We start from the raw sequence: 16812 nt of genomic DNA, 5'->3' as shown, positions 1-16812 counted from the left end.
AAATAACGGGTATTTTACATTTCAAAATCAATTTCTTTTGCTAAGTATAGCATAGCATAGAATAGAATAAGTAAGTATAAACGGTTTATTATCGCTTGTGTCTTTACTCACAATATTCTAAATGCTGTAACTATATACTATTAACATGTTTTTTAACTAATCTATAATAGGTATTAATCCTAGAAATGCATGGTTTTACAAAAAAAGAAAAAAAAAGAGCGAAGCTTAGTCGCCCAGTTACTACGCATAATTAGATAAGTTCTTTACAAATTTGCACCCTAGTGTAAATATAAACCTTTGAAGTTGGTTAAATCTAATGAGAAATAGGCAACAAATACAATTTCAAGTTAATAGGCCAATATTAGAGGCCACTTCAAAACCAGACACCCATCACAATGGCTCCCTTCCCGGGCACACCGTCATTATCCGACGTCAAACCTCCCCTTAAGAACTTCCCTAACCTCTGACAAACATTATTATTAATTTCACCTCAGATGTTAAAAAAAATATTCCACTTTAATAACTATGTAACAAAGTCTAAATCACTTTGTCTGCTTAGTTGGATATACGCTGTTTTGCGTTGCACAATAAGAGTTATTGGCTAACTTCTGGTCCACGGGCTGCATCTAAGATGGCGATGTCTCCCCATCCCGTTTTCACACGTACAATTTGTATGTAGCTGTCCTTGTTGTTTTCTTGCGTAATGGAAAGAAGGCGAAGTACTTTTGTTCGTGTTTGTATAGGGTGTTAGAGGGAGAGGGCATGTCAAAAGTCAATTTCGTTTGTTGTATAAATAAAGAGGTATTGGAGTACGATCGATAGAGCTCCAATACCTACCTTTTTGGGTTTGTTGCCAATTTGCTAAATTGGTAAAAAAATCTTTCTTACAACAAATTAAAATGCCTTATTTCGTAGTGGCACTACCTACCACTAAAAATAATAGTATCACAAAAAATAACAAACATTAAAATACATCTGTATTAAAATTATATTCCAGATGATTATATAAGTTGATTTAACTTAGGATGTTTAAATCTAACATAGATACTACATATATGGGTAAATTAGTAACACAATAATAATATTATATTTTAGTGAATTGTCCTAAAATATAATATTATTATCGCGTTATCTAGTTTTAAGCTAAGCAGAGTTTGCGTTATGTATTAGACAACTGATACAAATATATAAAAAATTTTTGTTATGTGAATACATATAATGTACATAGAAAATACCCAGATCCATACAAACAATCAGACTCATGTTTGTACCGTGCGAGGATCGAACCCGCGACCATCGATGGGCCAACTGACCTGAGTTCATGCTTAACTTATCATACTCCACTAGTGTCCTGCCATTATCGCAGGCGGGTGTAACATTCCATTATCATCCACAAAAACTGTAGATTGCACCTAAAACAAAGTAACTAATAAAATAACACCCAACATCCTAGATTTCTACCTACATCTTAATATTTAATTTATTTATACCCGTTTATTTATTTATTTATTTATCCTTTTGCATACAGAAAAAGGAATAGGTATATAGCGGACTTAATAATAATAATAATAATAATAAGAGGGGAGATGAGATATTTGGAAAAAAAAAAAATAATAATTTTATTTCAGACAACCTAATCCATTTTGTTAGTAACGGATTAATGACATAACTTATCCTATGTTAGTAGTAAAATATAAAATAAAAATTTACCTTTTAACATATTACCTGTCCCACCCAGTGTCTTAGAATGGCACAGTCTACTTTACAAGCAATTACCTTCAGGACACTGTTGGAACTCGCCAATGTTAATAAACTCGCTGTGTTAATGCTTGATGGCATTCTCTATCAGTCAACCGTCGCGCTGATCAGAGATAAGGCGATGCATTTTAATAATTAATTAAAAAATAAAACAATAAAGTAGATACACAAAACTAGTGCGTAGCGGTTTCTATGTTGATTGTCGCATGCGCAATCCTTGTTGTTAATTAAATATAAGTAAATCAATATTTATTTAAAAGAGCAACACACAAGTTTCTTGCTTATTCTTGTGATGAATCTGATTCCGAATAAGCGGTAGAATAAAAAAACTTGACTATTCAAAAGTGCTTATATTAAGTTTATTTGAATAAAGATTATTTCTATTTCAATCTTATATACGTAGGCAAATATATAAAAGTACTAACATACCCGTATAAAACATATATGTTTATGGATTACATACAAATAAAATATAAAATTAAACTACATATAATAAATATTCATATAATTTCATGGAGTTATATCTTGATAGAAGTTTCGCTGAATACTACTAGGGAAATTTCGAATAATGTCCACGCAAGGATCTCTTCAAGGTGAATTTGGTTTGACATCTTCTGAGGCTAACGGGAAGTGCATTCCAAAGATTAATGTTAGAAATAGTGTAGGATTGAGATGAGAAATTAGAGCAATGAGAAATAGAAGAAGGAGAACAAAAAGGAGATTAGAAGAAGAGCGAAGATCACGAGAACGTGATCTACTGATTGTGAAGTTAATGTTCTTTCTTGACAGCCTTGGTTCGGTTCGAACCAAGGCTGTGAAATAACAATAAACATATCAGCTTGTAAGACATAGAACTTCTCCATTCGACTCTGTTTCTCTGTCCAACTCTTTTTTTCTCCCTGTTGGTCCAGCCTGTCTTTATATCATCCTCCCAGCTCTTTTTCTATCGCCCTCGTTTTTTTCATCTCTTAATATACAGATATTCAATTATTTCGGAAATAAAAGGTGAAAAAGTCCTTTCAATAAAACGAATAGGGTAAAAGTGACAGTTCTTGTCACAGCGGCGGGCAATTTGCGAGTCTGTGGCTTGAGGCTGACGTGTGACTGTGTACAGTCGGCACCCTATTTGTTATATACTCTCGGAGTTATAGCTTTATATTTACATAGATAGCTGGTAAACATAAGTGCTACTTAACACAGATTGGTCTGTTTTGATCATTTTTATTTATTTTTAGAAGGGTAGGTAAGTAGTAGGTATAAATAAATGAATAAATATACTAGCAATGACAGAATTATGGCCAGTATATTTATTCATTTATTTACTTATATATACATATACTTATATGTTGATAGACTTATAGCTACTTTAATTTAAATAACATTTTTTACTATTTTTGTCTGTCTGTCGGTCTGTTTGTTCCGGCTAATCTCTGAAATGGCTGGACCGATTTTGACGGGACCTTTTTTGGCAGGTAGCTAATGTAATAATAAGTAACTTAGGCTACTTTTATTTTAGAAAATGAAGTTAAATTCCACGCGGACGAAGTCGCAAGTACAGCTAGTAACGAATAAATTTACATAAGAATTGGCCTTTGGCCTCATTCCTTATACAAATATGAAGAAGTTTGAAAGTGGACTAGGCTGTACGGTCTAAGGATGTTCCATCATTGAAAAGGAGATGGACGAATACGGAAAAAAATCGAATGTTTATGTTTACATAATACCTTTATATAATACTAGCTGCACCCGCGACTTCGCCCGCGTGAAATTTAAGTTTATTTTTCTAAAATAAAAGTAGCCTAAGTTACTCCTTATTACATCAGCTACCTGCTAAAAAAAGCCCCATCAAAATAAGTCCAGCAATTTGAAAGATTAGCCGGAACAAACAGACAGACAGACAGACGGACAAAAATTGTAAATAATGTTATTTAGGTGTATGTACCGTATTTATATTCATATGCATGTAGTAGAAAACGGTTACTCTCTCTCTGTAGGCGGTAAACATAATAGTATATTTGCGTGTAATAAAATGATAGTGTGTGTAATGTTTTTTAACATATGTATTTATTTTTTTATGCATAATTTATAAAAAATATTAGCATTCTGTTCATTCTCCTTATACTTAAATTATACAACATTTCGTACCTATCCGTCAGCACAGTTTTCGTAAAATGAAGTACAATTTTTTTTAATTTAAGTTATATTTTATTAATATTATAAAAGCAAAATTAGTGAATATGGATGGATGTTTGTTACTCTTTCACGCAGAAACTACTAAACGGATTTTGATTAAAATTTACATTGATATACATCAGAATAACAAATAGGCTATAAATTTTATGCTAGTAAAACCGCAAGTGCAGCTAGTAAATAAATATTTTTAGTATTTATATTCCTCATAGAAATTTATTACATTGTCGATTCACTCCAGGTATACCACAACCTGACGTCACAAGTCACTATTTTCCACGCTGCATCTTTTTTTTTCAATATACCTTTTGCTTTTACTTCCATGACAGGCCATCATTGGACATGACAGCAAACTGTTGATTTGGAAACTAAAAAATGCTAACCACATAGAAAAGATACAAGTACCATGGTAACCTTTTGACGGCCTCGGTGGTCTCGCGGTTTAATGCACGGCTTTACTTCCGGTGGTCGCGGGTTCGATTCCTCGCTTGTTACAAACTTTGGTATTCATGAGTATGATTATTTGTATCAGTCTGGGTTATCATCATCATCATCGTCATCGCAGCCCGGAAGACGTCCACTGCTGAGCATAAGCCTCCCTCAAAGATCTCTACGACGATCGGTCCTGCGCTGCTCGCATCCAATGCCTTCCAGCGATTTTGACCAGATCGTCGGTCCACCTTACTGGAGGCCTTACCACGCTGCGTCTTCCGGTCCGTGGTCGCCACTCGAGGACTTTACTGCCCCAACGGCCATCTGTCCTACGAGCTATGTGCCCCGCCCATAGCCACTTCGGAGTCGCAATTCTTCGGGCTATGTCGGTCACTCTGGTTCTTCTGCGGATCTCCTCATTTCTGATTCGATCATGCAGAGTAACTCCGAGCATAGCCCTCTCCATTGCCCTCTGAGTGACTCTGAGCTTGTTCATGGGGCCCATAGTTAGCGACCACGTCTCTGTGCCGTAAGTCATCACTGGCAACACACATTGGTCGTAAACCTTCGTCTTGAGACAATGTGGAAATTTGGACGAAAAGATATATCGGAGCTTCCCGAACGTTGCCTGGGTGTTTTTCACATCATCAGTCTGGGTGTTTTCTATATATATTATGTGTGTATTTACAAAAAAATGTATCTATGTATTTGTATCTGTTGTCTAGTACTCATAATATAAGCTCTGCTTTGATTGGAACTAGATGGCGCTTTGTGAATTGTTCTGAGATATTATTGTTATTATTGTAACCTATATGCTTAGTTGCTTAGTGGATGAACTATATCACTTCACAAAATAATGGTCATCATTTCAATTGGACAACACAAGAAAAGTTGATTTAACTGTTTCACTTTCTAGACCAGATTTAACATATTATGTAGATGCTGAATTCTTGTTATTTATGGTAATATTTTTTTGGAGTTCGCTAGATTTAGTATTTAAGTATATCTATCTATCTATGTTCACACAAATCTCCGAAATATATCTCGTTAGGCATCGGAAGTGTCGGTGGCTGCGCCCCATCCCCCTCCACGTCTCCCTCCCGCTTGTATCCTCTTGTTTCCGATTTAATAAACGAAACTGTCCTTGGAGAGTTTAGGTTGAATTACGGAGCTGTAAGGCTTAGTGAGGTACAGTCGGCTTCATATTTTTATTATGCATATTTCAAGTGAGCGAATGACTGAATGACTGAATGTTAAAGTCCAATATCAATCGAGTGTTAGTTATAGGTTGGACATTTATTTATTCTGTTATGATCCTTTTTATTTTCTTATCTTGGTAGATAGAAACAAAACCCTTCAATTAGTTATATTTCAAGTGAGTGAATGACTGAATGATAATGCTCAATATCAATCGCGTGCTAGTATATAGGTTGGTCATTTTTGTTTTATTTCTTCTGTTATGATCCTTTTTATTTTCTTATCTTGGTAGATAGAAACAAAACCTTTCAATTAGTTATATTTCAAGTGAGTGAATGACTGAATGATAATGCTCAATATCAATCGCGTGCTAGTATATAGGTTGGTCATTTTTGTTTTATTTCTTCTGTTATGATCCTTTTTATTTTCTTATCTTGGTAAATAGAAAAAAAACACTCCAATTAGTTATATTTGAAACTAGCCAACCCGTCTTTCTCTACGTCATAATTTCCCCGTTTTTATATTATTTTTCAATGATACGCCATCTTTATTTGCGCATTTCTTGATAAATGGTATGTTCAATATTTATATAATTTTTCAATTCGATTCAATAGTTCTTGAGAGTAACGTATTCAAATAAATAATCAAATTTGTTAGCTGTATTATATGTATGTACCTAGACAATATTTCAAAGTCCTAGGAAATACTTCATTTTAGAAATTGCTTGTTTAACATCATGGTGGTTTACCTATAAAATATATTTTTATTTAATATAAGTAACTTTCGTATACAATATGTCAAATTACAATAATTTCTCATACATGTAAAGTATAAAATAACTAATATGATTCTAAACAACAAAGCTTTAATAATTATAACTAATAATTATTTTTTATACAATTAATTACATTCCAGTATAACAACATAAAACACACTAAAATAACAATAGTCACACCATATCAACTGTAACGCTAAACTTACATGCGTGTGCCGTGGGACCAATTAGTCTAACAATTCTAAGCACGAACTGTTTAACCGACTTAATTTCACCCCAACAACACGTTAATTCACCCCTCCTACCACCTACAAATACCTACCTATAAAAATATTTTTTACAGAAAAGAAAGTCTGCCAATTTAAGTACGTAATTCTATCAAAGACAATATTAAATTAAAAGAAAACATATATTTATACCATTGAAACCATTAACCACCTGATGGTAGGTGGTAACTGGTCCGTGGATTCTAATAACAAAACAGCAACAACAATTTTAAAATATATATTATTATCTATGGTAATTAAAAATTTTAATTATTTACGGCTGTATAGAGGCATCATTATGCCTTTCCCTGAACCGAGAAAACCGAACTAAAAAAAATATAACTAAAAAATAACACATTACCATGTTCCATTTTTAAAATCTATTTCCGTCAAACAAAAACATTGTACAATCATATTGTACTGCCAACTCAATTCATTACTCAATGGATGCTAAACGGCATGTAAAATAATTGTGTTTTAATCAAATATAACAAACAGCGGGCTTCATTCGAGATAATCGAATAATATTGAAATCAAGTGGCATCGACCAATCGCCGCGCGCGATCCGAGAAGCGCTCCAAATCTGACATCTGTCATGTTTGCGCGCCATTGTTGTGACATTTTGTTTTTTTTATTGCGGAATGGGACAGTTGGCGAGGGCGTTTCTTTATTATTCCGTTTTGTTACATTTTATTCAATTAATAACAAATAAGACAAACCGTCATATCAAATAAAAAGTAAAAGTCTCGTGATTAATGCAGAGTCACAAGGGGTCGTTTTCACTTGTCTACATTAATATGTTTCGTGCCGGTCTAGTGTAATTTTCAACATGGGGTTTGTTTGATAAAGACATGTTTATCTTGTTAATTATTAATTATAACTGTATGCAAAGGCTAGTTGACCGTGAACTGTAAAAATAAATGTGAGGTTGTACACTTTAAAACATTAGGTAATTATTTTTATTTATTTAAACAGTCAATGTATATGACATTGCCTGCGACTTCGTCTGCACAAACTTTCATCCTTTATTTCAACCTCTTTCAGATTTTTTTACGTAGTATGTTAATGATTGACTCTATGTGCGTCCTAGTGATTTATTCTATCTTCATGTAAAGTTTGATATTCAAAATAATAAAAAAAAAATTATTAGAATAAATTCATCTAAAGACAATAAATCGTATAAATAAATATATCTAATCTACATATGAATTGAAAATCTCCTCCTTTTTCAAAAATTTATCAATTTTAAACTGACTTCATTAAACTTGAACAAAACTTTAATTACTTATTCCATAAAAAATCAAACGGAATAAACCTACTTCAAGTATTGGTCTACTTTGTCATTTTCATTCCTGTTGTCCTTATTTGAGAGAAAGTGACGAAATATTGTACTTAATGGTTCACAAAATTTCAAAAGGAGATTTTAGCTTTGATTAATAAGAGGGTAAGTCTATTGTCCACGGAAACGTCATAAAACAAAAAGTATAATAGTTAATAAAATGTCACGTAGCGGTCTTTAACTCGATTAAAGTAATCAGTGTTTTTCAAACATTTTGAGTGTGTAACCCCATTGTTAGTTAAAAAATTTAGACTGATCTCTAAAGCCCTATGCTTAAATATGTATATCAGATAGTAGTGTTTAACCAAATTAAAGTACTATACATCAGTGTTTTTCAATAATTTTGAGTACATAACCCCATTGTTAGTTGAAAATTCTGTCTGGCCTCTAAAGACCTAAGCTTAAAGTATGATCTATATCAGACATGTTAGTGTTTAACTCGATTATAGTACTGTACATTACTGTTTTTCAAACACTTTGAGTACGTAACCTCATTATAAGTTGAAAAACTCAAGCGACCCTCTAAAGCCTTAGGCTGTCTGATCTATATGAGACATGTTGGTGTTTACATCTATTAAAGTACTATATGTACATCAGTGTTTTTCAAACATTTTGAGCACGCGACCCCATTCTAAGTTGAAAATTCTGGCTAACCTCTCAATCTGGCTTAAACTATGTTATATATCAGACATGTTGGTGATTAACTCAAAGTACAGTATATCAGTGTTTTTCCAATATTTTGAGTAGTCGACCCCATTGTAAGTTAAAAATCCAGACAAACCCTAAGCCGTAGGCTTAAACTATGATCTATATCAGAATTGTTGGTGTTTAACTATATTAAAGTACTGTACATCAATGTTTTTGAAACATTTTGAGAACGTAACCCCATTGTAAGGTAAAAAGTTATGCGACCCCCTAAAGCCCTAGGCTAAAACTATGATGTGTTTACCTCGATTATAGTACTGTTACTTCAGTGTTTTTCAAACATTTTGAGTACGCAATCCCATTGTAAGTAAAAAAGTCGGGCGACCCTCTGAAGCCGTGTCTTATCTATGTCAATGTTCTTTTCTTATTGTACTACCAATAAATCATTATCTTTTTTTTTTTAATACTGACATTAGACAAATACCCAAACTTTGAATAACTCTGGAATACATCATAATCATAAATTCATATCATTTCCAACACAAAGACTAATTAATAACACAGATAAGTAGTAAAAAATGTTATATTAATTCAAAAAAAGTAAAATTAAAGTCGACAGCATTAAATGGCTAATTTCAGACGTTTGTTTGTGATATAATAAGTTTGGGCACGCGAGTGAACGGGTCGCGACGCGGTGCCGGCAATTGGAACATTTACCCTACTTTTTCAATTAAAATATTGTGCTTAGTACATACATTTATTTATTTATGGATGATATTGGAACGGTGCACCTGTCTGCTCTAACAGTTTCGCTGGTGGAGCTCAGTGGAGGAACAGTGGAGGATAATAACATGAACATAAAGTCAGGGCAGTTAGGTCATCTTGACAATTTCTCTAAGAATTTGTTATGATGATTTCCAGGTGGAACCACGTGGAAGGTGACCTGATATAGTGCATTGCTAGGAATGGAGTAAAACAATCTCTTCCCCTAACTATTGCTATCACAACGTCAACATGTTCCTACCCCCTCCAGAAATACAATCGCATAAATACTAGGTGTATCTATGCGATTGTATTTCTAGATGGGGTTTTTAATATCTGTATAAAATATAGAATAAAATTGAATCAACAATTAATTAATAGTTTACGTTGAAAATTATAATGTTTGATAAATAGATAGATAAATGCTTCATTCATCAATTACAAACTAACAGCATATATGAGATACAGAAATGTAAATTTACAAATTAAAAAATGGAGGTGGAATTTATCACATTCAAAAACACAATATCAAAACCATTGGTCAATAACCACAAACTAAACCAAAACAATATCACCCAATTTACTAGACTAGAACTCCATCTAGACTTACACACGCATAGATATATACCTATTTTTAATATCTTATTAATATTATATATGTGAAAAATTATAAGTGTGGATGTTTGTAACTCTTTCACGCAAAAACTACTGAACGGATTTTGATGAAACTTTACCGTAATATAGCTTAGGCATCGGAATAATACATAGGCTATATTTTGTATTAAAATTTATATATTGCATCAACAATTTTCAACGTAAACAATAAATTGTATATATTAATGTATGCATTCCAAAGCACAATATCAAAACCATTGTTCAATAACCACAAACAAAACCAAAACAATATCACACAATTAACTAGACTGCACCGATATTGTATAATTCATTTAACAAACTTCATGAGCACGTTTAATTTGAATACAGTGAAACAATATTTTCGAATAACATTCTTGTTAAAATGGCGCGAACCGACCGACTTCATGGCACCGCCCGACACCATACTTCATGTCTTATTGCTAGGGTTGTCACTTGAAAGCTTTATTTAATTGAGCAACCGTTAATGTTAGTTGTATAATATATATGTTTATGATATTTATTTATTCATCCAAAACAATATAATATGTGTGGGATGACATAATAGCAACTTATACACAAAATTTTTGTCATAATAATAATTACATAGTACTCGTATAATACAAAGTCGCTGTCGCTGTCTGTCCGTCTCTATGTATGCTTAAATCTTTAAAAGTACGCAACGGATTTTGAAGCGGTTTTTTTTATAGATAGAGTAATTCAAGAGGAAGGTTTATATGTATAATACCCGAGCGAAGCCGGGACGAGTAGCCAGTTATATTATAATTCTTTTAGCCGCATTCAAGTATCTCTACACATCCCAAATGTTGACTGGGAGATTATGCTATAGTATTAAATACACATTCTGACCAATATTCGTGCTCAATATGGCAAATATGTAAATAAATAAAAACTTAAGCAATGACTCTCATAATGTCAGCTAGCATAGTGCAATAGGTCAACTGAAGTCTTTATTGACATCATTATAATAGTTATCTAAGGAAAATAAACACTTATTCAATAAAAGTATCCATAATCTAGTCTAGTTTAAGTGTAATACATGTATGAACTTGATATATTATATCTATATAATGCGCAAAACAAAAACCTTGTATCCCTTTATACGAAAATTGCGTGGACAGAAGAGTATGAAATTTCATACACTTATAGTTTATATAGAGATGGAGTGCAGAATGCTAATATTTTCTTTAGTTATGCATAAAAATACATTAAAGCAATAAAAAAAAACTTACACACACTAACCTGGATTGGACACACACATCCATGAAGCAAATGTTTTTAAAGAAGTAACAACAAAGTACTCTGTTCTTATTTCTTTTACTACTTGCCAAATAAATATATTAATTTTGAACTTTACTTTGTTTATCAGCAAAAATAAATAAGAACTATATTACCTACGTATTGACACTTTCTACAAAGTTTTAATTACAATTATATAAATTGAATATTTACAACCAATATCAGTGGATCCGTGACCAGGACTTTTGTAACAGCATCCAAATATAGCAATCTCATAAATTATATTCCTACTAAATATGGCATACCCATAATTATTACCTACCAAAGTCGCTGTCGCTGTCTGTCCATCCCTATGTATGCTTAAATCTTTAAAAATACGCAACGGATTTTGAAGCGGTTTTTTTTAATAGATAGAGTGATTCAAGAGGAAGTTTTATATGTATAGTACATCCGTGCGAAGCTGGGGTAGCTAGTTATTATTATAATACGTTTTATATAAAACAGAAAAATATACAACAAACTAAATTATAGAGTATGAAAATAGATTAGGCGGTCTTATCGCTTAAAATGGCTTAAGCGATTTCTTCCAGACAACCTTTGGGTAGATGAGAAAATACAGAAGGTGGTGGATGGCGTATAAATGGAATGTAAGAAACGTAAATAACATTAACGCCACACCACGCCAAAAATCCACGCAATTTTCATAAAAAGAAGTACATAAAAAAATACCATCATCATCATCGCAGCCCTGAAGACGTCCACTCCTGGACATAGGCCTCCCCCAAAGATCTCCACGACGATCGGTCCTGCGCTGCTTGCATCCAATGCCTTCCAGCGATTTTGATCAGATCGTCCACCTGGTCCACCACAAAAAAATATATAATTATAAAAATATATTCATAAGAATGAAAATAAAAATAATGTAGGTAGTATTAACTCTGCATAAAATCTCTCTAATAAAGTGAACCAACAAAATATTTGTATGACTGAACCGAGAATCGAGACAGAATATTTCCTGAACTATTTGATATTACCACAAACAGACAGACGGCGACGGCAACTTTCTTTTTTATTAAGTGACAATAATCACGCGACGAAACTAGTAAACAACTGTTGTTATGACCAAATTAATTTATCGCTTATTGCTCAGTTTAACTTTGTTCATTATGAGTTTTGTTTAACTATTGTTTAATTTATTGTGAAAAGAAGTTTTGCCTTTTATGTTTGGTACCAATTAATTGTTGTTAAAGTAGGCAATATAGTATAGTGTCTGCCTATATTGTATAGAATAGAATAGAAGAGAATAGAAATTGTAATAAAAGGGATGAAAGTAATTACAAATCGTTACTAATAATTCTATTTTATTAAAATACTATTATATATTTATGTAAATTACATTAGATATAAGTCGACGGCCTCGGTGATTTCGGTTATCACACTGCTTTACTTTCGATGGTCGTGGGTTCTATTCCTCGTATGGTATTTACAGGTATTCATGAGTATAATTGTTTGTGTCGGTCTGGGTGTTTTCTATGTATACTATGTATGTATTAACTAACACAAACTCTACTTAACTTGGGACTAGATGGCACTATGTGAATTGTTCAGGGAAATTATTATAAATTTACTTAGTAATTTACTATTCTAAAGGATACTTTGTAATAGGAAGTTTGTCTTTAAATTTGATATTAATGTTGAAATATAATGAGCGAATTGTGAGCATACCAGATGTTGCGTTCACCATATCAGCCACAGTTAACAATGTCTCTGACTACCTCATTTAGGATAAAAATCGTGACTGTGTGTCTTTTGTTTTAAAGAGAAATATTTTATGGATCCTTTCTAATTAATGTATCACCATTTATTAAAGTATCCAACTTTACAACCCCCAGCCACAATAAACCTCTAAAAGGTTTACGCTCAAACAATAAATCAGAGAGCACGTCACTTCTAAACAGTTCGTAAGGCCAGACATAACAAAACTAACTTTGAATACTGTGAAGCATGAACATGAACGCAATCATAGAAAACGGTGTACCATTATTGTACCATCCACCCTGTTACCCGAAATAAACAGCGGAATATCGTTTTTATTGTTATCAACGATATAGTTTATTTTCGATCGCCGATGTAGCAGATACATGATACAAATGTGGTGTCAGAATGTAGTGTGAAATGATATATTCAGGGGGGTCGGTAGAACGGTAAAAATACGTGGAGTTCGCGTGATCACTTCGATTTCACTTCGGAGTCAGCAGGTTAGGGACATGCAACATTTGATAGCTTACCTGTCACAAGTATTAAATATGTTCAACAATAGAAACGAACGAGCACAAAACAGAGACATTTTATGATGAATTCCTCGAATATAGAATGACGAACGATCGCAGTAAAGATTGTCTCTAATAATAATAATAATCTCAGGACAATTCACACAGCGCAATCAAGACCCAAGTTAAACTAGCTTGGATAACTTATACAAATACATAGGTTTTTTTCGTAAATACATACATATTATTCTTAGAAAACACCGACACAAACAATCATACATATGAATACAAATGTTTGTACCGTACGAGGAATTGAACCCGCGACCATCGGAAGTAAGGCGGTGTGTTAAGCCGCTAGGCCATCGAGGTCATCAAAGTCTTCATTTGGCAGACTGTTGTCACAGTTTTAGATATATATGTTCAATTAAATATGCAAAAACTAAAAAAAAACATATCCAATAATGTAGAATGTTAAGTAATATTGCATAATTAGACCATTATAATCATTTCTTAGGCGTCAATAGCAACATCTCGCCAGGTTAATCCAGCATTTAGTGACTCCAACACCATCTAGTCTCTATGTGACATCAACGACAATTTATTTAAAATTCAGTAAGACTATAGACAAATAATATTAAAAGCAAACAATATTAATCTATCTTCGAGTCTGTGGTCAGACTTTAATAATAAATAAAAGAGTTGTATGTCAAATACGTTGTATTGTGTTTATTGTTTTTGTTTTATTGATTTAATGTATTTTAATGCACAACTTTAAGAATAACTAGCATTCTTCTCTCTTTCACTACATAAACTATAAATGTGCGTGTATCTATACCTACTACTTAACCCGCGGTCAATTTAGATCCAATTCAAAATAACCAGCAAAATTTAAGCTTATCAAATGAAATATTGAGTTCACCACGACGTCAATAAATAGTAATGTTTCCGATCACATCATTCGTGATAACAGCCGTGATGGTGTGTTTTTTTGTTAAACCTACAATGCCAGTGAGGGCAGTTTTGTATATTCTTTTATCCATATTTAAAATATGATGTCCTTTATATACAATTCGTGAACGTGAACGAGTGCTGCTTGTAGGTACTGGTCTACTCTTATCACTACGAATGATTTAATCTTATTGTGTTTTTATATTTGAGCCTAAATAAATTAATGCTGGTTGGTAGTTTGTATTCACACGTTTCGACTTGTAAAATGTGAACTTACAAGGATTGTTTAAAAGAGCGTTTCTTGCTTATTCTTCTTGTGATGAGATAATAAGCGTCTATTCAAGCATCTCTCTATTTGTTTTAAATATCTCTCTTAAATATTTCATTTATTTTTAATGTGAATCGAATCTAATAACCTGCTTCTTTACTTCCAGGTATGGTTTCAAAACAGACGAGCCAAATGGCGTCGTCAGGAGAAAATGGAGGCTGCCAGACTAGGTCTGTCAGAGTATGGCTGCGGAGCTGGGGGAGGCATACCCCGCCTCAGTGGTCTTGGGTTACCAGTAGACCCCTGGTTGGCGCCACCGCTACTAACAGCTTTACCTGGTAATTTTTTTTCTCTTAATAGATGATAATGGAATGGTACTCCTGTCTGCACTAACGGTTTACGCTGGTGGGGCACCAGTGGAGTATGATAACATTAACATGAGGTCAGATCAGTTAGCCCATCGTGACAAATTCACCAGGAATTAAAAAACATGATGGTTTCCAGGGTAATCGCGTGGTAAACTTAACATGGTACATTGCTAGTAATGGGGACACCATCCAGACACTCTTTTTTGTAAAAAAAAAGAATATATAATAATAATAATAATAATTTATAAACTACTCTTTTTTTTCGAAATATCTCAAATAATTTGGAAAGTATACACTCTATCCTGAGGAGATAAAAACCATCGCTCTTAAGAATGTCCTTCAATTATTATCCCTGACGGGCATAAGGTAGCGAACTTTGAAAAAGGGCGAGCACAATAGATTTAGGTGCAGGTTGCAGTCTTAGCAATAGCCCAAAAACCCCAATAAAAAAAATTCTTCGGTGAAGCTGTAAAGGCCAGCCAAGAATATTACCATAGTTCAAGATTATCATCAGCCCATATAATCAACAATTTTAAAAACTGTTTCATTGTTACAGGCTTCTTAAGTCACCCACCTTCTGGGTACCCAAGCTACCTCACCCCACCGGCACCAGCGGCGCCTGCACCACCGGTACCCCCTGATCCTCGCTCCTCATCCATCGCAGCACTAAGGATGAAGGCAAAAGAACATGTCGAGAGTCTCAGCAAAGGTCTTCAGATGGTTTAATACATAAAGATAGTAATTAGAATAATGCATTATTAATATATTTAATTAGGTCTTAACACGAATTTACCTCTCTCAATTAGCTTTTGATCTCAGCTAGTGCAAACTATTTGAAACGTTGCGAAAGGTAAATAATTTTATTTACCATAAAATTATTCGTGTTATAACCCGAATAACTATATACTAATGTGTGTTATTAGACACAAATGTTTATTATAAATAAAATAATGCAATCATATTTATGAACGAGCTTTAAACTCTCGGGCACATTTTTCTTTGTTACAGTATATGATGCACAAATGCATATAAATGTATATTATGAGTATTATTTATTTTTACTTTTTTATTCTCGAAAATCTTATTATTATTATTATTATTATCATTTACATATATATCCCGTTTTACGGGGGTAATACATTCAAACTTTGTCCTGTAGTTAACGAAATACTGTGTGAAAGTTTTATCCTAATTTTTCCTGCTGTTTTTATAAAAAAACCATGATACCATGTCACATGATGACGCGAAGTAAATGGTGCTGTTCATGTATATAGTCGATGGTGACCACATACCATCTTGTGGAATACATAAAGGAAAGTCGTTCGTAAATATTGATAGGCATTTTATTTCTGGCTAATGTGCTCAGATATTCTGGAATTAGTTCTGTAAGATTTACAACTGGCAACACTTGCTCGTTGCCTATATAAAAAGCAATAATTCTGTACATATATCTATATATCTATTCATAACATCTGAGTATATTGGTTTATTATATAATGTAATTAAAATTTATAGAAATCAACACAAAACTTTTATAGATTTAATAAAAAAACTGATTAATTGTAAAATGATAAATTACATAGTTTTTTTTCATAATTTCTATATTTTTTTATAAAGTATATACCTACTTACGTATTGTACTATAACAGATATTTCAAAGATTTAAGAAAAAACAATTATTTGTTCAAACAATAAAAACAT

The 16812-nt window shown here is 32.9% G+C and overlaps 1 protein-coding gene across 1 annotated transcript in view; it reads left to right on the top strand.

The window, feature by feature from the left end:
* The window catches only part of LOC131841661 (retinal homeobox protein Rx1-like), a 64808-nt gene extending 48883 nt beyond the window's left edge, over window positions 1-15925 (top strand). The window contains exons 3-4 of the mRNA XM_059189986.1: window positions 14910-15081; window positions 15668-15925. Coding sequence (XP_059045969.1) covers window positions 14910-15081; window positions 15668-15837 — 342 coding nt within the window. The 3' untranslated portion in view covers window positions 15838-15925. The remainder of the gene's footprint in view (window positions 1-14909; window positions 15082-15667) is intronic.
* Window positions 15926-16812: the final 887 nt, after the last annotated feature.

Source organism: Achroia grisella, unplaced genomic scaffold (genome assembly GCF_030625045.1).
Source record: "Achroia grisella isolate CSIRO2021 unplaced genomic scaffold, CSIRO_AGI_Agris_v1 utg1867, whole genome shotgun sequence".
NCBI classification, from domain to species: Eukaryota; Metazoa; Arthropoda; class Insecta; order Lepidoptera; family Pyralidae; genus Achroia; species Achroia grisella.
Note: the sequence above shows the minus strand (reverse complement) of the source record. Positions and strands in the feature narration are given on the sequence as shown.